General features: G+C 52.1%; 1 protein-coding gene across 1 annotated transcript in view; it reads left to right on the plus strand.

The window, feature by feature from the left end:
- The first annotated feature begins 1950 nt into the window (after positions 1-1950).
- LOC133362428 (protein Wnt-5b-like) overlaps positions 1951-21897 on the plus strand; it is a 32203-nt gene continuing 12256 nt past the window's right edge. The window contains exons 1-3 of the mRNA XM_061581373.1: positions 1951-2024; positions 3656-3894; positions 4982-5277. Of these exons, the coding sequence (XP_061437357.1) occupies positions 1951-2024; positions 3656-3894; positions 4982-5277 (609 nt within the window). The remainder of the gene's footprint in view (positions 2025-3655; positions 3895-4981; positions 5278-21897) is intronic.

Consider the following 21897-nt stretch of genomic DNA (forward strand, 5'->3'; position numbering starts at 1 on the left):
CTGAGCAAAGTAAATAAAAGGACCGATTCCCATAGCCGTCTCCCGAGTGTTGTTACACAAGGTAAGAGTCCCAGGGTCTCGCTAGCCGGCCCTCAGTCTTCCACTGGCTCTTCTGGCCTCAACTCGTGGCCACAACTCACTCCCTTGGCTCCTGCTGCCTTTCATACGTCTCCCACCCGAGGGGCGGGGTCCCGTGGGATCCCAGGACACCCGTTGGGAGGGGTGCGGGGGATTAAGACGCCCCACAGCCCCCTGCAGGTAAGTGGTGGCTGCTAGCCGGGGTGTGCATTCCTTACATAACACCATTACATGCTGTTTTGATTTAAAGCTTTCGTGACTGCAGGGAAATGTTTTATTGTTTTATATTTATATTATATTTTGTTTATATATATTATTTCCCTTCTACGTGCCTTTATTATTTATATTATTTTATTATTTCCCTTCTACGAGACTTTATAATTTTTTATTTTATTATTTCCCTTCTATGCGACTTTATTATAAATATTATTTTATTATTTCCCTTCCACGTGACTTAATCATCTATATTATTTTATTATTTCCTTTCTACGTGTCTTTATTATTTATATTATTTTATTATTTCCTTTCTACGTGACTTTACCGAAAGAACCAAGAATATATATACCATTACATGCTGTATAAAAGGCTAAGTCGTGAGTGTGTGTGTCTGTTCAAAATGTTTAGCGTACTTCCTGAAATGCAACAGACTTGAAATTTGCCATGCGGGTACTTTGCAGACTGTACACCATGCACACTTTATAAAAATACACTTTTGTGTTTTTTTTTGCACAGCAAGTGAGCTGTGACGTCACATACCTGTCATGTCACCCAAATGCGCGGCTGGGGAGGGGAGATAAAATAAATAATAAACTCGGCTACAAACTTTGAAGTTGCCACGTGTCTAGCTCCCATACTGTACACAAAGTCAGACGTCACCCGCATACAGGAAATGGCGAGAATCGATATCTGATGAGCGTTTGTGGTATCGATTCAACGGGAATAGGCCGATTCTAAAGGAATCTACGACCTTCGATTCCTTTGCACGATTTAAAGAATCGAATCTTGGCGCGCGCGTGTGCGTAAGTTTAAATTTTCATAGCGCTCGTTGGGGTTTTATTTTTAATTAGCGAGGTAATGAACAAAGTTTTCTTTTCATTTGTATATGTTGTGTTTTTAAGTTTTAAGAAGTTTATAAATAGATTTTTCCCCCTGTAGGAGGGAGCTGTCTCTACCTGACTGGTCACATTCAATGCGTGTCGTGGCTATGATGCCGGTCGGCTACCGAGCTCAGCAGAGTGACAACCCCAGTCGGAGTTCATCACGATCACGGTGGCTCGGAGATGTTCACTCCCTCGCCTGGTGGACAAGTGGTCGTGGGCTCGATCCCGTGTACAAAGCGAGGGAGTCAACATCTCCCAGCCACCGTGATGATGAGCGTGAGACGTGAAAACTAGAAATATACAGCAGCAGCAGCAGGCATCGTCAGGGCTGAGATCGAAGCCACGACCTCCTGCGTACCAGGCTAGGTAGTCAACATCTCATAGCCACCGTGACGATGATGAGAGAGAGAGATGCAAACTCCAAATATATGGCAGCAGGTATCGTCAGGGTCGGGATCAAACCCACGACCTCCTGCGTCCTAGGCGAGGGAGTTAACATCTCATAGCCACCGTGACGATGATGAGAGAGAGAGACGCAAACTCCAAATATATGGCAGCAGGCATCATCAGGGTCGGGATCAAACCCACGACCTCCTGCATACCAGGCGAGGGAGTTAACATCTCATAGCCACCGTGACGATGAGAGAGAGAGACGCAAACTCCAAATATATGGCAGCAGGCATCGTCAGGGTCGGGATCAAACCCATGACTTCCTGCATACCAGGCGAGGGAGTTAACATCGTCTCCACCGGTTCACTTCTGCACAGCGCCGATGGCCATGAGGATGAGGAGGAGCTGTTCCTGGCCGGGTCTCTGCGCCTGCCGGGGCTTCGTCTTCGCACAGCTGTGGGCAGTCTCGGCCGCTTCCTGGTGGTAACCGCTGGCCGCTGTCTTCCTCCTCACGGCTGCGATGAGCGCAAGTTTCTAAGTTTATTGATTTCTGAGCGGCCTCCTGACCGTCTTGTATTTTACACACCCCGTACAGTCGTTTAACACCTAGTAGCGGCAGGGTTTTCGCGACCAATGTCATCCACAATAGAGGCGTTTTTGGTGTTAGATCGCGTAAATATATAAATGTTCTTTGGTTCTTTCGGTAAAGTCACGTAGGTAGAAATAAAATAAAATGAAACAAATCACGACGTTTTGATCGCAACACAAGCGAACTTCATCGGGGGGGGGACAACCACAGCGAGACAATGCTGAAGTCGGCGGGAGGGCTGCCGTGGCAAGAGGTTACATAGTAGTGTCACGCGAGGTTATATCCGGGTCGTTGACCGATTACAACTCGTCACGATCATTGGCTCTGCCGGTCCTGGTCCACAGCCAATGGGGGGGAAGCCTAGGGGCGTGGCCCTGACGTGATGGAAAGGTGACAGCTGCAAGTAGAGGATTGGTTCTGCTGGCTTTAGCCTCAGCCAATGGGGAGACGAGTCAGGGGCGTGGCCCTGACATGATGGAAAGGTGACAGCTGGTTGTAGATGATTGGTTCTGCTGGCTTTGACCACAGCTAATCGGGAGACGAGTCAGGGGCGTGGTCCCGGGAGCTTACGAGGGAGCCTGGAATATTCCATGGAGGCTAACCAGGATTGGTGGAAACGTACCACGTGACCCGGGTATTAAATAGGGGGGGAGAGGAACGGCACGTGGTCAGAACGGGAACGAACGGAGGAAGGGGGCCACGCGGGAGCGGGGCTCCGGGTTGCCATGTGGTCCAGGCTGTACCACGTGGTCCAGGCTGCCACGTGGTCCAGGCTGCCACGTGGCAGTGCGTCTCTCTGTCCCTCTCACGCTGCCTGTCAACAGCGTGAAGGGAAGCTGTAATGCAAGTTGAATAAAAGACGGATTCCAGAAGTCGCCTCAACGACCTTTATTACATAGGTAAGAGAGGGGGGAGGAGGCAAGGGGGGAGAGAGATAGGGGGGGTGGTAGGGTGAGGGGGGGGGGCGCGTGAGTGCTATGGAAAGAGGACGTGAGGCTGGGGGGGGGGGGTGTGGGCGGGGCTGGCAGTAAACCGGCAGGTACGATGGAAACAACAACAACAACAAGTGAAGGCATTACCTGGTTGATAACATCCTTGCAATGATTGTTCAATTTGTATCCATCTTCTCGGTTTAAGTTTTGTCTATGTTTATATATCTGGATGGCTTCATGCACACACCTTTCATAGTAGCCCGAAGGTTTGCAGAGTAGCTTGGTCTCGGAAAAAAACAATATCACGCGAGCCCACGGCGTTATAGCAATGGTCAGCTACGGCAGAGGTATTGGTTCTGCCGTGTTTCAGATCTGCCTTGTGTTCGCGAACACGGTCCGAGACATGACGTTTTGTTTCCCCAATGTAACTGCTACCGCAGGGCATTGCATGTCAAGAATGACCTTCACAGATGGGATTAGATCACGTATTTTGACCTGCATACCAGGCGAGGTAGTCAACATCCCCTGGCCACCGTGACTCCCCCCCACCCCCCCGTCCCTTGCAGGTTGCTGCCCCTGTGGACCCCGCTCTTCGACCGCTCCGACTCTCCGCTGCTGTGCACCGCGGCGCCGGGTCTCTCCCCCGGACAGCGCAGCCTGTGCCGGCGACACTCAAACCACGCGGAGCAGGTGGCCAATGGCATCCAGCTGGCGCTCGACGAGTGTCGGCACCAGCTGCAGGCCTGGCGGTGGAACTGCACCACGCCCGGCGCCGAGGACACGCTGGGCCCCGTGGCTCAGTCTGGTAAGGGGATCGTCAGGCCGGGTCGGAGCGAGCGTCGGAGCCTCTGCCGGCAACATAAAGGTTTAAAATAGCATGGGCGGGGCAGCTGATGTCAGTGATGGTGGTAGTCGTGGGCAACGACGGCGCTGGTGGTGGGTTTCCACCAATCGGAGGGCTGCCTCGCTTTACTCGCCACCATCCGACACGGCCAATTAGCAAGGTCTAGTGTCGTGTAAGCAGAACGTGGCCAATCCCCTTATTTAAGACCGAAGTAAAATGTCTCCACAATGCTGGCTGTCGCCCAGAGGTCGCAAACGGATATTGGGTACCCGGTTGTGACCTCTGCTGTCACCTGATGACGCTAGTTGTTGTTGTTGTGGTGGTTGTTGTGGTTGTTGTTTTCCCAGCGAAAACATCACAATACTCGAATTGTAAATGTTGCAGTGAGTTTACTCTTCAACACACAGCAACCGGTCAGTGCTGTACTAGTGCAATGAGACAAAAACGTGCAGAGTGCTTCTTATTCATTTCTCACACTTGGGCACAAACACTGGGCGATATATATAGACACGTTTCTACGTGGCTACACACAGCCGACCTTTCTAGACAGCCCCATCGTCGGCGTCTAGCTACACGTAGCGATGACGACGACGACGATTGGAGCTGTGCAGAGGATCGGCCAGGATCCCGCGACAGCCCCGAACCTTCGGTTACGTCCCCCCTACTGCACACTTCCCGGCGTGGCTAGGCCCCGACTCCGGCCATGCCCCCTTCTAGAACCTTCTAGCAAGTTCCCGGAGCTTCCCTACTGACCCCGCCTGTTACCTTGAACCCGTGGTTGGTTATTATATTACGCGCCCATACTCGTGATTACCCGTCCTGGCCCACAGGTGGCGCCCTGTCGTCGCACTCGTAACGAATTCGCCACGTTCTGTTTTTCGTGCCAAATCCTTAACCTACGGGATGCGTCGGCGGGAGTGGCGGTTCTAACGACGTGACGTTTCTATTTCGGCAACGGTCTGCACTAGAAAATAGACAGTCGATCAAATTGTTTTGTCGGCGGGGCTAATTGGGCTCTTTGGGGGGGTCGGGGTGGGGGGGGCTCCAGGCTCGCGCGAGGCCGCCTTCGTCTCCGCCCTGATCGCCGCCGGAGTTGTCCACGCGGTGGCGCGCGCCTGCCGCCAGGGGGCGCTGCCGGGCAGCTGCGACTGCGTCGCTGCGGCCGCGGCAGATCTGCCGCGTGGCGCCCAGCCGGGCTGCGGGGACGACGTCAAATACGGATACCGGTTCGCCAGGAAGTTTGTGGACGAGAGCGAGCACGATCGCAGGCGGCATGGAGGAGGAGGGGAGTCTCGGCTGGAGCTCGTCCAGATGACTTTGCACAATAACAAGGCCGGCCGGCTGGTGAGTCGGCAAATGGGTAGATGTGTAGACGAAAATTTAAAAATTAACCCGTAAAAACAACGTTTATCACTATAAATCCTTTATATGCGTGGCGGCTCGAGTCCTCTCGTCCTCTGGCTTGAGATGGCTGCCACCTATGGGTCAGATGATTGTCTGCAGTATTAAGCAATTGGTAATTAAATATTTAATTTGTTTTCCCTAAACAGTGTAAAATTTTGGAAAAAAAATTTTCACGAACATTAATTGTCTCGCACAACGAGTCTGTGTGCAAAATGTCAGCTCGATTGGATCACGGGAAGTGGGTTAAAAAACGACCGAAAGATTTGCACGGTCGTAAGCAAGCAAGCAAACACGCAAGCGAACTTAATATAAAGGATTTAAAAATCGCCCTGTTGGGCACGCTGAGGAGAGGTTTGCGCAGACCCAATGTGGTTTTAGGCCAGGGTGGCTCCGTCTGCTACAGCAGAGGTGTAGGGAATTCCAACAAGACCTACATCTCTGCTTTATTGACCTGGTCAAGGCCTATGATACCATCAGTAGGACTGGGCTCTGGGTTGTTCTTCGTGCTTTCAGTGTCCTTGACTCATGATGGTGAGCGGGCCTGGGAAAAGCTGCGTGGTGATGTTCTCTGGCTCCCACATAACTTAAAAAATTATTTTTGACCATGTAGTTCGTGAAGCCTTCCATGGCTGTAACGGGAGAATTTCCATCGGGTAGAGTGGGAGGGTGATCGATGCCCGGGTGCGGTCAAGGGATGGCTCCCTATTGCTCAACCACGTTATGTATGCCGATGATCTGGTGATTGCTGCTCACTCAGAGGAGGAGATGGAGACGCTGCTGCTGAGACTGGAGCGTGCCACTAAGAGGTGGGGCCTTACCATCAGCCCCACCAAAACTAAGCACCTGCCTGGGTATTTTGTACCATCGGACACTCCACCCCCACAACTCCCAATTGGTGATAGGGTAGTTGTGGAGAGAGTGGAGAGTTTCCCATACTTGGGCAGTGGTACATTGGCCAGTCATCTCCGTCAGTCGACCCATGACACCTGGGTCTGTCCCATGACCTTCTGCCAATGGGCATTCGACACTTCACGTGGGCTTAATGTGCACATGGCTTGGCACAGGCGCCGTGGTGACATCACCGCCACTTATTGGTAGTGTAATAAAAGGACTCAGACGCTTCTCTCTGACTTTGTGTCCTTTATTGGGTTCTTGTCTTCTCCCACACGGCACTCTCTTATAGACACTGTATTTGTAGCCCCCGGCTGCTGTCGCTATTGTATCCTCCTTCCTCTCCCCGCAGACTCTCTCCTTTCTCTATTGTAACCTCTGTCCTCTCCCTGCAGACTCGCTGCTGACTCCCTATGCAGATCCCCGCTGCTTACTCTATATGCAGACCCTCTTGGCTGCTACTCCGTGTGCAGACCCGCTGCTGACTGTATGCAGCCCCGCTGCTGACTGCAGCCTCCTCGCTGCTTCGGGTCGGTCACCGCTGGCCGACGGTGCCGATCCTCGCTCCCTCGTGCCCGTGGCGATCTCGCCACCCTCCGCTTTCGCCCTTCGTGGCCTCTCTCGTTCCTGGTCCCCCGTCACCCCTCATCCTCTTCCGGTTCCCCTCCCTCTATAGCTTAACCCCTCTCCCCCCACGTGACCTAACTCCTCCCCTCATGACGTCACCTCCGGAGGGCCGTTTACGCCCGCATTACATCACCCTCCCCCATAAAGAAAATCCAGCCGACCTCGGCTGAAATGCAACTTGACAAGCAATGCGGGTGTAAAGGACCAACACGTAAAAAGACACGAAGCATGCAACAACAATATAACAAGAACACAACACAACACAATTTAACGAAACGTGAGGGATTTCGAGCGAGTACGGGTAGCCGGGCCGTCCCGGACGGTCGGCAGCCCACCCGCCGAGCGGGAACGTGGCAGGGTTTTAAGGGCGACGGGAGCAAGTTCGTCCGTCGCCATTGGAGGCCCGCCACTGTCCCGGTCGCGTTCAGAGATGTCCCGTAATCGCGTCCGCGGAGGGATAGGAAGAGCTGCAGGTCCCGTAGGTTCTGCGGCTCCGGTCGGCATCCCACGAGCAGAACGTCCTCCTTCATGCGGCGTCACGGCCGGCTTGTCTGTAAAAGGTACGACAGGCGCTTTTGCAAGGTCAGCAGGCACAGGCAAGGGCGAGTCGGCAGCAACAGACCCCGGCAAGGCAACCTCGGGAGATGACGCATCCGGTCGCGGGGCAATGTACGGCTTCAACCGGGATGTATGCACGAACCAGCGCCGCGAACCAACCCGAACACGCGCCGACTGTGGGTTGGGAACCTCAATGAGGCGGACCGGTCCTTGCCATGGTTTATGTAATTTAGGAGAGGTACCTGGCCGCACCTGTGGGCAATGAAGCCAGGCCAGGTCCCCCGTTTTCCAGGGCACACCGCTCATTCCTGGCCTGGGCTTTGGCCGTAGCCATGCGGGCTCTTTCCCTCGCCTCAGTGACACGGCGAACGTTGTCCTGAATATACTCAGGAAGAGGCTTAACAGGTCCCCTCGCACCGGTTCCCAACTGCTCATTGATCGGCGGCACATTTTCACGGCCGTACATAAGAAAGAACGGCGAGTATCCAGTAGCCGCGTGCGGCATCATGCGATACGCCGAAAGCACCCCAGGGATATGCAAATCCCAATCAGATTGATTTTCCCCGACTGTATGGCACAGCATGGCGGACAGAGTCCGATTCAACCGTTCCACCATACCATCCGTTTGTGGGTGGTAGGGGGATGTCCGTATCTTTTTAGTTCCAAGAGCCGCACACACCTCCCCCAACAATTTGGACGAAAAGTTACGCCCTTGATCTGTAAGGAGCCTCTCCGGCGCCCCCTTGTCCATCACATACCCAAATAGAAAGGCGTCAGTGATAGACGCCGCTGACTGGTCAGGCAAAGGCCAGGCCATCGGCCAGCGGGAGAGGTACTCCACCCCCACCAGTAAATACTTATTTCCCTTAGCGGATGGCGGAAAGGGTCCCAAAATATCTAACGCCACCAGCTCATTAACCCGAGATACTTGAATCGATTGTATCGGCGGAACATATGGATGTTTAGGCGGCTTACGGCGGGCACAATCGGGACACGCGCGAACGTGACCGACGACATCTGTCGTCATGCCGTGCCAATAGTAATCTCGCTGCAGCGTCAATAGGGTTTTCTGCACCCCCAGATGTAAAAGTGTGTCACAATGCAGAGATCTAATCAATTCGTACCGCAATGACGCAGGTACAACGAGACGCCAGTGTTCCTGTTGTTGTATGTGTTGGAATTATGAAATTTGGATGAAAATAATAAAAATTAATAATTTTCCGAAAAATGCGCAAATCGCATTAATTATGTTAATGTGTGTATTAACATGCATAAATTATGATAATGCATGTGATTATATGCATAAATTATGATAATCGCTGAGATAATCGTAGTAATTTATGCGGAGGCTTGCGATTATGTTAATGTGTGCAGTTGTGATAATTAGGCTTAGTTTTGTTTATCCAGAGTTATCAATCAGGATAACACGATTATCATAGATTCATTTACCGATTATCCTAGTGTGTGTTATAATATTTTAGGTCTCCATTTTCATATCTCATCGCAGGTAACAGCTCTTATGAATAAGACAGTTTTGCATGGACTTGGAAAGAAGCACTCGAACAGTTGGTGTGAAGCAATTTTATTCTAACAAGCATGTGACATTCTATCATGCAGGTCAAACATGCGTCGATAATTCATGGGCAAGATTATGCAATTAACTAATATGAACGACAAAAACTTATGCAGTTGCGAAATTATGCAATTATGCAATATGAATAACGAAAACTCTTATGCATTTGACTAAAATGAATGAATAAACACTTATGCATTTAACGAACTGAATGACTAAAAACACTTCTATCAATTGTAACCTCTACTTTTCCTACCAGGCATCTCATTAGTTCGTCCATGTATCGATCACAATCGGCGACTGGCCGAGTTTGAACAAGCATGACACACTTCCTATGGCGGTAATATAGCACTTATTATACCCAAGAGGCGAAAGTATATGTCAATAGATTCATCGGCAAGTATAAAAATCCTCTTAACGGAATGTTTGATACAATGGTGGGTGAGGGCGTGTGGGCGCGAGAGCGAATCTGGCTCTGTTTTAATTAATTCTTCGGCGAGACTCTGGGACAAAGGAAACTGGTTTGACAAGATATTCTCTCTCTTTGAGTCTGTATGTGGGGAGCGATACGACCTCTCTGCTGTCTGTGCGAGCGGCAGCTGAGACTTTCTCCGCTGTGAGGTGAGCGGCGGCGCTCGTTCAGAAGACTTTGACTCTTTTTCTCCACGGCGGGATGACGAGTCGGTTTTGGTTGATGCTGGTCGATCTGGGTGTCGCTCGTTGTCGCTCGGTGGCGCACGGTGGCGCACGGTGGCGCAAGGTGTCGCTCGTTGTCGCTCGGTGGCGCACGGTGGCGCACGGTGGCGCACGGTGGCGCAAGGTGGCGCACGGTGGCGCACGGTGGCGCACGGTGGCGCAAGGTGGCGCACGGTGGCGCACGGTGGCGCACGGTGGCGCAAGGTGGCGCACGGTGGCGCAAGGTGGCGCACGGTGGCACACGGTGGCGCAAGGTGGCGCTCGTTCAGCGATCTCCGCCTTTCCTGCGGGTTGTTCGCTGGTCGTCACTCTGACGAGGAGCGATGCTTCGTTCGTGGCAGGGTGGACGTTGGCGTCTTTGTTGGCTTCACTCGCAGCTCTGCGACTCAGGGTAGCGATTCTTCTCAGGTGGTGCAGACCTCGGCTTGTAGCTACGCGTCGCTACTCCGCGAACCTCGTCATTCTGAATGACAGGAGCTTCTTCGTTGGCGGCGACGAGGAGAGATGGCTGTCGCCCTGGAGAACTCTGGTGGGGCCTTAGCCCGGAGACGATCTGAGATGTAGGCCGGAGCTCGTGAAGATCTGTTGGTGGAGCCGAAGATGGGCTCGTGGCCCGGATGATCTCTGGTGGAGCTCGTGGCCCGGACGATCTGCTTTGTATGGATTTTCCTTCGGTTTATATCTGGAAATTCCACTCAGTTTCCCGAGTTGTTCAAAGGTTGTCATAAAACCCTCCTGTGGGCTGAACCATCTGTGTTCGTTGTGTGTGTGTCCGTCCGTGTGTTTCGCGTGCGTGTTTGTCCGTGTGTTTATTAGCTTTGAAGACACAGATGTGTGTCGTTCTGGAAGAAAAGGGGTGGGAGTGGGGGCCTCGTGACGGCGCCACCGAAGTTATCCATTAGCCAGACCGATGATTCGCGTCGAGTTATATAAAAAAACATTCGAATCCATGTTTTGTTACTGAATAATATTTGTCGCGAAAACCTACGCGTTAAGCGAGCTTAATTATTCCCTCCCTTGCTCTGGGATCACATCCTTTGTCTCACACAGCTTAAGTTGGTTTGGTTTGGAAGTTGAAATGCGACTTTTTTGCTGCTTGGTTATGCCGAAACCGTGTTCACGATGTTTCATCGTGACCCGATCTCTCATGGAAATGTTATTTCCTCGCATGTGCAATTTTTTCCGTCCGTGTTGTGGGGAGACAAAGGCGGTTGTTTCCACGGTGGGAGCACCCGGCGCATGCGCTTATTTATTCTAAGGCGTGTGTTAATTTCCTTTGAGCCCTTGCCCCAACCTTTATGGGTGTCATTTCCTGGCTTGGTGCCTGTGTGTGGAGATCTTCTCGGAAAGGCAAAGGCGGCCGTGTTGCTCGCTTCCCATGGGTGTTGTGTTTGGTTAATTTTGAGAGCCTTCTCCGCCCTTGATTTCTCTTCTACTTTAATTCCGTACTTATTATTTGACTTCTTGTGATTATTTGATCTGATATCCCGGATAGGAATTTTGTTTTGGAGCGAAATAGATGCCATAATTATTCTTTGATGCTTCGGCCCGGCCGTGTAGATATTCTTTAAAGGTAAATAATGTCAGTACTTAATTAACAATGATGGGTCGCGATTCTGGTGCAGACTGTCGTCTGGTTTTCAATTGGAGTGAGGATGGATACTGTTTGCTTAATCTTCATGGTTAAGTTGGTAACTTGTGTATTTAACATGGTTCAAAGACCCATCTGTGCTTTTTGTCGTCAATGCTGTTTCTTTGTTAAGAATATAATTATCTCTTCCTCCGTGTCTGGTTCTGTGGTTTTTTTTAACAAAAGGATGTCCTGCTGACCCCCCCCGCCCCCGCCTGCAATTCCCCCCCTCCCTTGTTCCTCTTGTGTGAATTTAGGGGAGTTTTTATTACCTTATTGCCCCCCTTTCATGTCCTCTTTCCTTTGAAATGAGGTGTCCGCACATCTGTGGTAGTGTGGGGGCCTCTGTGGAAGTGTGGGGGCGTGTTCTTTCCCACGTGGCCGCGTCTATTAAAAAACGATATTATCTATGTTGGCAGAATAATTCTTAAAAAAAATAATATTAAAAAAATAAATAAAAAGGGGGTACATACACAACAGTCCGCCCGTTTGAAAATTATCAGGGGTCGATTTGGCCACTGGCGAATTTTCAAACAAAGTAATGCCCCCTTTTTATGTCATGAATCCCATCAGCCGCCCTTACTCTCGGCGGTTATTTCTAACCTGGTTACATCTGAAATAAGTGTAATAAAAGGACTCGGACACTTCTTTCTGTCTTCGTGTCCTTTATTGGGTTCTTGTCTTCTCCCACACGGCACTCTGTTATAACTCTGTATTTATAGCCCCCGGCTGTTGACTCTATTATAGCTTCCTTTCTCTTCCCGCAGACTCTCTGCTTCATCTACCGTAACCTCCTCCCTGCAGACTCGCTGCTACCCCTATGCAGACTCTCGCTGCCACCCCTCTGTGCAGACCCTCTGGCTGCTACTGTATGCAGACCCGCTGCTGACTCTGTATGCAGCCCCGCTGCTGACTCTCTGTGCAGCCCCGCTGCTGGCTGCAGCCTCCTCGCTGCTTCGGGTCGGCCACCGCTGGCCAACGGTGCCGATCCTCGCTCCCCCGTGTTCGTGGCGATCTCGCCACCCTCCGCTTCGCCCTTCGTGGCCTCTCTCTGTTCCTGGTTCCCCGTCACTCCCCATCCTCTTCCGGTTCCCCTCCTTCTATAGCTTAACCCCTCACCCCCCCACGTGACCTAACTCCTCCCCTCCTGACGTCACCTCCGGAGGGCCGTTTACGCCCGCATTACATCACCCTCCCCCATAAAGAAAATCCAGCCGACCTCGGCTGAATTGCAACCTGACAAGAAATGCGGGTGTAAAGGGCCAACACGTAAAAAGACACGAAGCATGCAACAACAATATAACAAGAACACAACACAATACAATTTTAACGAAACGTGCGGGATTTCGAGCGAGTACGGGTGGCCGGGCCGTCCCGGACGGTCGGCAGCCCACCCGCCGAGCGGGAACGTGGAAGGGTTTTAAGGGCGACGGGAGTGAGTTCATCCGTCGCCATTGGAGGCCCGCCACTGTCCCGGTCGCGCCCAGAAACATCCCGTAATCGCGTCCGCGGAGGGATAGGAAGAGCTGCAGGTCCCGTTGGTTCCGCGGCTCCGGTCGGCATCCCACGAGCGGAACGTCCTCCTTCCTGCTGCGTCACGGCCGGCTTGTCTGTGAAGGGTACGACAGGCGCTCTCGCAAGGTCAGCAGACACAGGCAAGGGCGAGTCGGCAGCAACAGACCCCGGCAAGGCAACTTCGGGAGATGACGCATCCGGCCGCGGGGCAATGAATGGCTTCAACCGGGATGTATGCACGAACCAGCGCCGCGAACTAACCTGAACACGCGCCGACTGTGGGTTGGGAACCTCAATGAGGCGGACTGGACCTTGCCACGGTTTGTGTAATTTAGGAGAGGTACCTGGCCGCACCTGTGGGCAATGAAGCCAGGCCAGGTCCCCCTTTTTCCAGGGGCACTCTCCCTTCGAACGTCGGGCACACCGCTCATTCCTGGCCTGGGCTTTGGCCGTAGCCATGCGGGCTCTTTCCCTTGCCTCAGTGACACGGCGAACGTTGTCCTGAATATACTCAGGAAGAGGCTTAACAGGTCCCCTCGCACCGGTTCCCAACTGCTCATTAATCGGCGGCACATTTTCACGGCCGTACATAAGAAAGAACGGCGAGTATCCAGTAGCCGCGTGCGGCGTCATGCGATACGCCGAAAGCACCCCAGGGATATGCAAATCCCAATCAGATTGATTTTCCCCGACTGTATGGCACAGCATGGCGGACAGAGTCCGATTCAACCGTTCCACCATACCATCCGTTTGTGGGTGGTAGGGGGATGTCCGTATCTTTTTAGTTCCAAGAGCCGCACACACCTCCCCCAACAATTTGGACGAAAAGTTACGCCCCTGATCTGTAAGGAGCCTCTCCGGCGCCCCCTTGTCCATTACATACCCAAATAGAAAGGCGTCAGTGATAGACGCCGCTGACTGGTCAGGCAAAGGCCAGGCCATCGGCCAGCGGGAGAGGTACTCCACCCCCACCAGTAAATACTTATTTCCCTTAGCGGATGGCGGAAAGGGTCCCAAAATATCTAACACCACCAGCTCATTAACCCGAGATACTTGAATCGATTGTATCGGCGGAACATATGGATGTTTAGGCGGCTTACGGCGGGCACAATCGGGACACGCGCGAACGTGACCGACGACATCTGTCGTCATGCCGTGCCAATAATAGTCTCGTTGCAGCGTCAATAGGGTTTTCTGCACCCCCAGATGTAAAAGTGTGTCACAGTGCAAAGATCTGATCAACTCGTACCGCAATGACGCAGGTACAACGAGACGCCAGTGTTCCTGTATCCCTTCCCTCCACATCAGTAACCCATCTCGGAGAGCAGTTTCCGAAATACCACCCGCACCGAGTTCCTTACCCGCCTTCTCCGTTCGTTTCCGTAACGACACCAAAGAATCGTCCAACATTTGCTCCCGAATCCACACAGACCTCGGAAGACGCAAAATCCCGTCAGCCGGTCCCCCATCAACCGGTCCCGGTGTAAGCGGAGTTTCGAGAACATCCACCGCCAGCGCGACAGGCTGAGGGGGGAGCTCAATCGGTCCACACCTATGCGTCCCCGACGCACACGCACAAGGGGATTGTTGCGGCAACCTGGAAAGTGCGTCCGCATTAGCGTGACGCACGCCCTTCCGATGGTGAATTTGGAAGGAAAATTCTTGCAGCGTGTCCAGCCACCTCGCCAATTGTCCGGATGGCTGGTCCATCTTAAGAGCATACTGCAAGGCCGCATGGTCCGTGCGGACAATAAACGACCGACCGTACAGATACGGTCGAAATTGGCGGAGAAAAAAAACAATGGCCAAAAGTTCCCTGCGAGTGACGCAGTAACGGGTTTCCGCGGGAGACAAAACTCGACTCCCATACGCCACCACACGCTCAACACCACCTTTTGACTGGGACAACACCGCCCCAATACCAGTGTCACTCGCATCAGTATCCAGAATGAAGGGATGTCCAAAATCCGGATAATCCAACGTCGGTGCAGTAGCCAGTAAATCGCGCAGGCTCCGAAACGCCGCCTCCTCCGGCGGTCCCCACACAAATTTATGCCCCTTCCCAGTAAGGAGATGCAAAGGCCTGGCGATAGTAGCGAAATTTGGAACAAACCTCCGATAATATGAGGCGAACCCCAAAAACCGACGCACATCACCCACCGTGGCCGGGGTGGCCCAATCCCGGACACACGCAGTTTTCTCTGGATCCGTGGCCACCCCGTTCGCACTAACAATATGTCCCAAGTATCGAACGGAGCGTTGCAGTAGGTGACATTTCTTAGGCTTGAATTTCAAATTAGCAGAACGCATTCTGGCGAATACAGCCTCCAACCGCAGTAAATGCTCATCAAATGTGCGGCTGAAGACAATAATATCATCTAAATAAATGAGACATGTCTCCCACTGCAACCCCGTCAATACCAACTCCATCAACCTCTGAAAAGTGGCAGGGGCAGCATTCAACCCCATCGGAAGACAGTTAAATTGGAATAACCCCTGCGGCGTACGGAAAGCTGTCTTTTCTCGCGAGGGCTCGTCAAGGGGGAGCTGCCAGAAGCCCGAAGAGAGATCTAGCGTTGAAAAAAACTTAGTCCCTGACAAGGCGTCGAGAGAATCGTCCATACGCGGCAGGGGATACGCATCTGCCACCGACACTTTATTCAACTTCCGAAAATCCACACAAAATCGCAATTTACCATCCTTCTTTTTAACCAACACAACAGGCGCGCCCCATGGGCTATTAGACGGAGATATAATATCCGCTTTCAACATGTCTTCCACTGCCCCTCGAACATGCTCACGCTCAGCGGGACTCATCCGACGCGAGTTCAAACGGATAGGGGCAGCGTCCCCCGTGTCGATATGATGAGAGAGCAGCGAGGTGCGTCCCAAGTCCAAATCGTCCGAGCTAAACACATCGGAATAGCTCGATAATAATTTATGAATCGCACAACGCTGCTCGGCGGAAAGGGCCGAATTTTCCCCACATAATTCGGCGATCCAACGATCATCAACCCCTCCATCGTGTGAAACACCACCCACCAGCCCCCCGTCCGGCAGGTCACTCTGAGCCGTAAACGCCGTAGTGGCATGTGCCACAACGGTACCAGCCGGCACACACACGCTTTCAGCACTCGCATTTAACACCTGCAAAAACGGGCGCTGATCTGGACGGACAATAGTTTGCGCCCCTACCAGCGCTAAGCCGCCCGTAACCGCGGCGGACGGCGACAGCAAAATCCCAAAAGCACCCTGCCGACCCGGAACCGGCTTCCGGTATCGTAAGGGAATGAGCATCTGAGAGCCAGGTGGAATATCAACCGAAACTTCCGATAGCGCCTGCACCTGGGCGACAGGAGCCGGTCGCCCCCAGGCGGACTGTAAAAATGCCAATTTCCGGCCCCCCGGTAGTTCTATGCAATTTTCATTGATTCTAATTAGAATGGGCATCTTAGCCAAAAAATCCGTACCCAACAGGCAAGGAACCGCCAGGGACCTCGAAATCAACACAACGCCCGAGGCCGAGACACCCCCAATAGAAATGTTAGCGTCCACCTGTCCCACGATGCCCATACTACCCCCGTTCGCAGCGATGCAGGAAGCGTAAGCCGGCCTCACGGCCCCCGGTGGGATGTTCAAAAGATGGAATATCACAACCGAAATAATGGTCGCGGACGCACCGGAATCCACCAAAATACGTACGTCCACCCCTTGGATGGACCCAGGTACAGTGGACGAACCGGTAGCGGCCGCGACAACCCGCCGAGCCAGCTTACGCCACTGCGTTATCGAGCGACAAGGCTCAGATACTGGCCTCCCGCATTTAACAACATCCGAGTCGCATAACAACGGCGATGAATGAGGTGTCAGGCCTTGCCGGGTGTCTGGTGCGCACCGACTTGCCTGTGCTGGAGGGTCTTTCTTTGGGGCGTCCGCTGTCGAGGCCTCCTGCTGGGGCGGCCCCGGAACCCGGGCCCAGCAGTCTCTGGCATAGTGGCCCCGACGGCCGCAGCGGAAGCAGTCGACGTCGGGGCGGCGCGCAACGGGCACCCCGTCCCGACGCGGCCGCACCGGCGGCGGAGCCCGCGGCCCCGGCCCGCTCCGGGCCGGCCACAGAGTAGAGGCAGCCGACATCTCCTACTGGCCGGTCGCATCCGGCACGTGCACGGCCTTTGTAGGGTCCCACCCTACGGCCCCCCCATCGACGACAGGACCGCCCGTCCACGCCGTGACCTGTTTCCAGCGGCGGAGATTGAACTGGGCGTCCAAACACTTGGCCGCGGCCCGGGACGTGAGTTTTTCGTGACCGCACGCCGGCATAGGAATGCCAAGATCTCGGGACAACTCCAACATCTTCCCCAAGATGAGTGGTTCCAGCAGGTCAGGCTCCGTCTCCGGGTAAGCGGCCATAGCGAGTTCCAACACGGCGCCCCTGTACGCTACAGGCGACTCCTCAGGTGCGCGTTGCCGCTGCACGAATCGGCGATGGGCGTCATCCGGTGGCTCGTACGCGTCCGCCATTTCATCGAACACCCCTCGCAGAGTTTTCTTCTTCGCAGCTTTTATAGAGCGAAAAAAACGAACAGACTCATCATCAAGAAGAGTCGGGAGCACCTCCAGTGCCTCAGCGTCCGTCCACCTTGCCGTACGTACCGCCGCCAAAAATCTACAGGCGAACGCACTCCAATCGCCCCCGATGGAGAATTCTTTGACGGTTGTAAGGTGACGACTGCGACTCCTTGGCTTGCTTCCGTCCGTCGCTGACTCTTCCGGCAGTAAGTTCAGCAAGGCGTCGCAACGCGGTGTCGCCAAGATGGCGGACGATCCTCGCGGCGGCCCCAAAATGGCGGCTTCCCGCCTTCCGTGGTGCGCCACGCCCAAGATGGCGTCTTCACGCCGCGTGGCCGATGGCGGCGCCATCGAAGACAATCCGGGCTCCTGCCGATCACCACCATCACCATCCAACGCCGCCCTTGGCGTGACAAGGTCACACAACTCAGTGATGACATTTTTGAGAGTTGCCAGTTGCTCCGCCATCCGAGTCCATCTTAATTCCTCGTCCTTCAACGCAGATGGGTCGGACGAAGCGGCAACCTCCTCGACACCCGGGCCCTCACGGATCTCTCCCTCCGCCGAAGCGAAGCCGACCGCAGGAGGAAGATCGTCGTCGTCCGAAGATGAAGCCGACGCCGGAGATGGAATATTCTTTTTCCTCAATTGTTTCGCCATGCCGTTTCACTTCTGACTCCAGTGTAATAAAAGGACTCAGACACTTCTTTCTGTCTTCGTGTCCTTTATTGGGTTCTTGTCTTCTCCCACACGGCACTCTGTTATAACTCTGTATTTATAGCCCCCGGCTGTTGACTCTATTATAGCTTCCTTTCTCTTCCCGCAGACTCTCTGCTTCATCTACCGTAACCTCCTCCCTGCAGACTCGCTGCTACCCCTATGCAGACTCTCGCTGCCACCCCTCTGTGCAGACCCTCTGGCTGCTACTGTATGCAGACCCGCTGCTGACTCTGTATGCAGCCCCGCTGCTGACTCTCTGTGCAGCCCCGCTGCTGGCTGCAGCCTCCTCGCTGCTTCGGGTCGGTCACCGCTGGCCAACGGTGCCGATCCTCGCTCCCCCGTGTTCGTGGCGATCTCGCCACCCTCCACTTCGCCCTTCGTGGCCTCTCTCTGTTCCTGGTTCCCCGTCACTCCCCATCCTCTTCCGGTTCCCCTCCTTCTATAGCTTAACCCCTCACCCCCCACGTGACCTAACTCCTCCCCTCCTGACGTCACCTCCGGAGGGCCGTTTACGCCCGCATTACATAAGCAAAGAAAATAAACAACACGTTAAACATCGATATTGCGTTACATCGGTTCTCATACATCATAACTCCGACGAATATTCATTTTTGTTTTTGCTTAACATGGTTACATTTGAATTAAGCAAAGAAAATAACAACACGTTAAAACATCGATATCATCAGTTACATGGTTCTCATACATCATAACTCCGACGAATTTCATCTTTGTTTTTGCTTAACATGGTTACATTTGGATTAAGCAAAGAAAATAACAACACGTTAAAACATCGATATCATCAGTTACATGGTTCTCATACATCATAACTCCGACGAATTTAATTTTTGTTTTTGTTAAATCCTGGGAAACGCTAGGTAGCGGTTTCGAACGCATTTATGCGTTACCTTCCTCATGTTGCCTGGTTTACCACTTATCACTTTGATAATTTGATCACGGTTTTCGGGTTCGTTTTTGTAGTTTCCTCTCTCACTCTCTCGCGTCGTGGGAGTGTGTGGTGAAAAATTGTGCTGCACGTAACCAGAATTCGCGCACACGACCCACTTTGACACTTGGTTCGAGGCATTCGCTCTCTCTGCGATTACATGCACATTTGCCGAGTCAGTGTGTCGATTTAATTCTGTCCCTCGTAATGTTGCCCTCTTTGTTTTTACGAGTGTGTTGGATTTCAACACCATTCCCGATACGTCATGGACATTCGTCTCCATTTTAGCACTCCGATCCACATAATTTTTGGTTTCCCTTGGATATTTTACATTCAAAGGCTCATGCCTGCGCTCCTCAGGGCGTGTCCCTGCTGTCTGTTTTTGTACTGTCCGATCACGCTTCAATGCAACCCTGTCCTTGTATTCGATCCGCGCGTCATTTACGGGAGCACTGTCCACGTTTTTGCCCGCCCTGTCACTTGCAGCCTGCCTGTATTTCCCAATGAGCTCAGGGTTTAACAAAACTTCAGCGTGCGTGGCGCGTATGGGCTGCCCGCTCTCAATCACTGTGGATGGTTCATCACGTATTTGGACCGCATTCTGTGTTATTCCTCTATTCCCTCCTGGTATAGCCGGTGGCGGAATTGGTCGGAATTGGATCGATTGTGTTTGACCTCCCATCCTGCGATTCTCCTGAATGTTCGCATCCATACCTCCGCGGTCTGTGTAACACCTTCCCGCTAGGTGGTTATCTTCCCATCTCTGTGCGTAATTTGAACCTTGCGTGTGTCGTGGGATGGGGTGTTGATATGGTTCTGCTCTGAACCTCTCCCTCCTGCGATTCTCGTACATTTTTGGCCCAGTGTTTCTCCCATTTGGGTGCCAAATTTTTCCTGGATTGTTACCTCGCCATCTTTGTGGGTAATTTTGATCTTGTGTGTGTCGTGGCATGGGGTGTTGGTATGGTTCTGTTCTGAACCTCCCCCTCCTGCGATTCCTCTGAATGTTCGGCTTTGTGCCGCTCTCATTCTCGTGCCAACCTCTCTCTGGGTTATTTTGCCATGTGTGCGTGCGTGTTTGCTCCGTCCTGCATTGTGGGACTGCTCGGTGATTTTTATTCCTCTCTGAGAAGGTGGGTTCCTCATCCCTCTCCCTGTGTTCTGGATCCGAATTATGATTCTTAGCTCTGTATAACCATGCCATGTACGCCTTGCTCTCTATGCGGCGTAAGGATGCGGTTTCTGGATTCAAAACCATCCTCACCCTTTCTGTAATCTCTGGGCTCAAGGATTCAAAAAACATAATTTTGAACATTTTATCTCCTTCGTGGTATTGATTCACATCGCCTGCGTAATACGCTCTTTTAAATTGGACGAGGTAGTCACGTGGATCTTGGTCCATGCCCTGGGTCATCGATTTTACAGCATATAACCCCTCAGTGAGTGTCGAATATTCTCCAAACTTCCGAATCACTGCCAGGCTCAATTGTTTAAAATCATTTCTAACCTTGTGTGGTAGTGACTTTACCCATGGGATAGATTCTTTATGTAAGGTCCGTTTCAACAAACTCGCTTTTTCATCCCGTCTCCTCAGCCCTCTAATCATTGCCTCCTCTTCTATTGTTGCGATATGTGTGTGGATATCCATAGTCTTATTGTGGGGGTCAAAATCGGGAATTCTGACTAGAGCCTTGTCCATCAATTTAAGGGTTTTACTGGTGAATAGGTATTCCGAAAGTTGATCGCCGACCGCGTCATCATCAAACAAGTTATCATCAGGAAATCTGTCACTTTGGTCTGTGCTGTGTCGGGCGTGTTGCCATTTCCCTTCAGTTTTTGCCTCTGCCCTTAGTGGAGCATGTCCTGTCGACTTTACTTTAACATTTTTCCTCCCTCTATCTGTGAAGTTGTCAGTCTGACATGTTTTTGTTTGCATATGTATCTCTCCATCCCTTATCTCGAATTGTGAGGGTTTCCCTTTGTCAAGGATTTTTTGTTCGATATCCATAATTTTTGTGCGATCAGTTCCTGGACTCTGTCCACGTACCCAAGAGTGTGATTTAATGTTACTTCCATATTTATTCTGTGGATCAACGTCTGTGAGTTTCGCTGGTGTTGCGAGCACTGATTTCTCTCCCGTTTCCTTTCCAAATTTTTCCTCATTCCACAATCCCTGTCTGTATGCCTGTGTGAAAAGGAATGAGTCCTGTCCTGCCTTTCCTGCAGTTTTTACATCGTGTTCGCCTTCGTTACATTTTATCCAGTCAATTAGTTTCCCCCGAGGTGTGTTCGTGTTATCGATACAGCTCCCTTCCCATATGTCTCTCTGACTGTACTGCTTTGTAACAGATTGGTCGGTACGTTTAAATACGAGCTCCCCGTATCCCGTAACCCATTCAAAAATTATTCTTAATCCCAGCATCTCAAAAGTGTGGCGGGAGTTACTTTGACATTCCCTTTCAGAGTGCATATAAAACAATTATCTCACAGAGTGTAGTCAATTTGACTCGAGCTATCTGTTATTTTCCGATTCAGAGTGCGTACCTCTAACACCATTTATCACAGGATGCAATTGGTTTGATACGGTATTATCTTAATTCCACTGTCTCTGTTTTAACCTGCTATTCTGGGTTTCAACCTTAGAGGGCGTTTTTTAGTTTTCCGCCCGTTCACAATTACCATGCAATGTTCGATCCTGATATTCTGGTTAACACGAAGTGATTCATTCCATCATCCATGCAAAACACTGTCTGCGAGAGATCCCGGACGACGCCACCCATTATGTTGTATGTGTTGGAATTATGAAATTTGGATGAAAATAATAAAAATTAATAATTT

Source organism: Lethenteron reissneri, unplaced genomic scaffold, assembly GCF_015708825.2.
Source record: "Lethenteron reissneri isolate LAM-NWPU_2019-01 unplaced genomic scaffold, ASM1570882v1 scaffold_1470, whole genome shotgun sequence".
NCBI lineage: Eukaryota > Metazoa > Chordata > Hyperoartia > Petromyzontiformes > Petromyzontidae > Lethenteron > Lethenteron reissneri.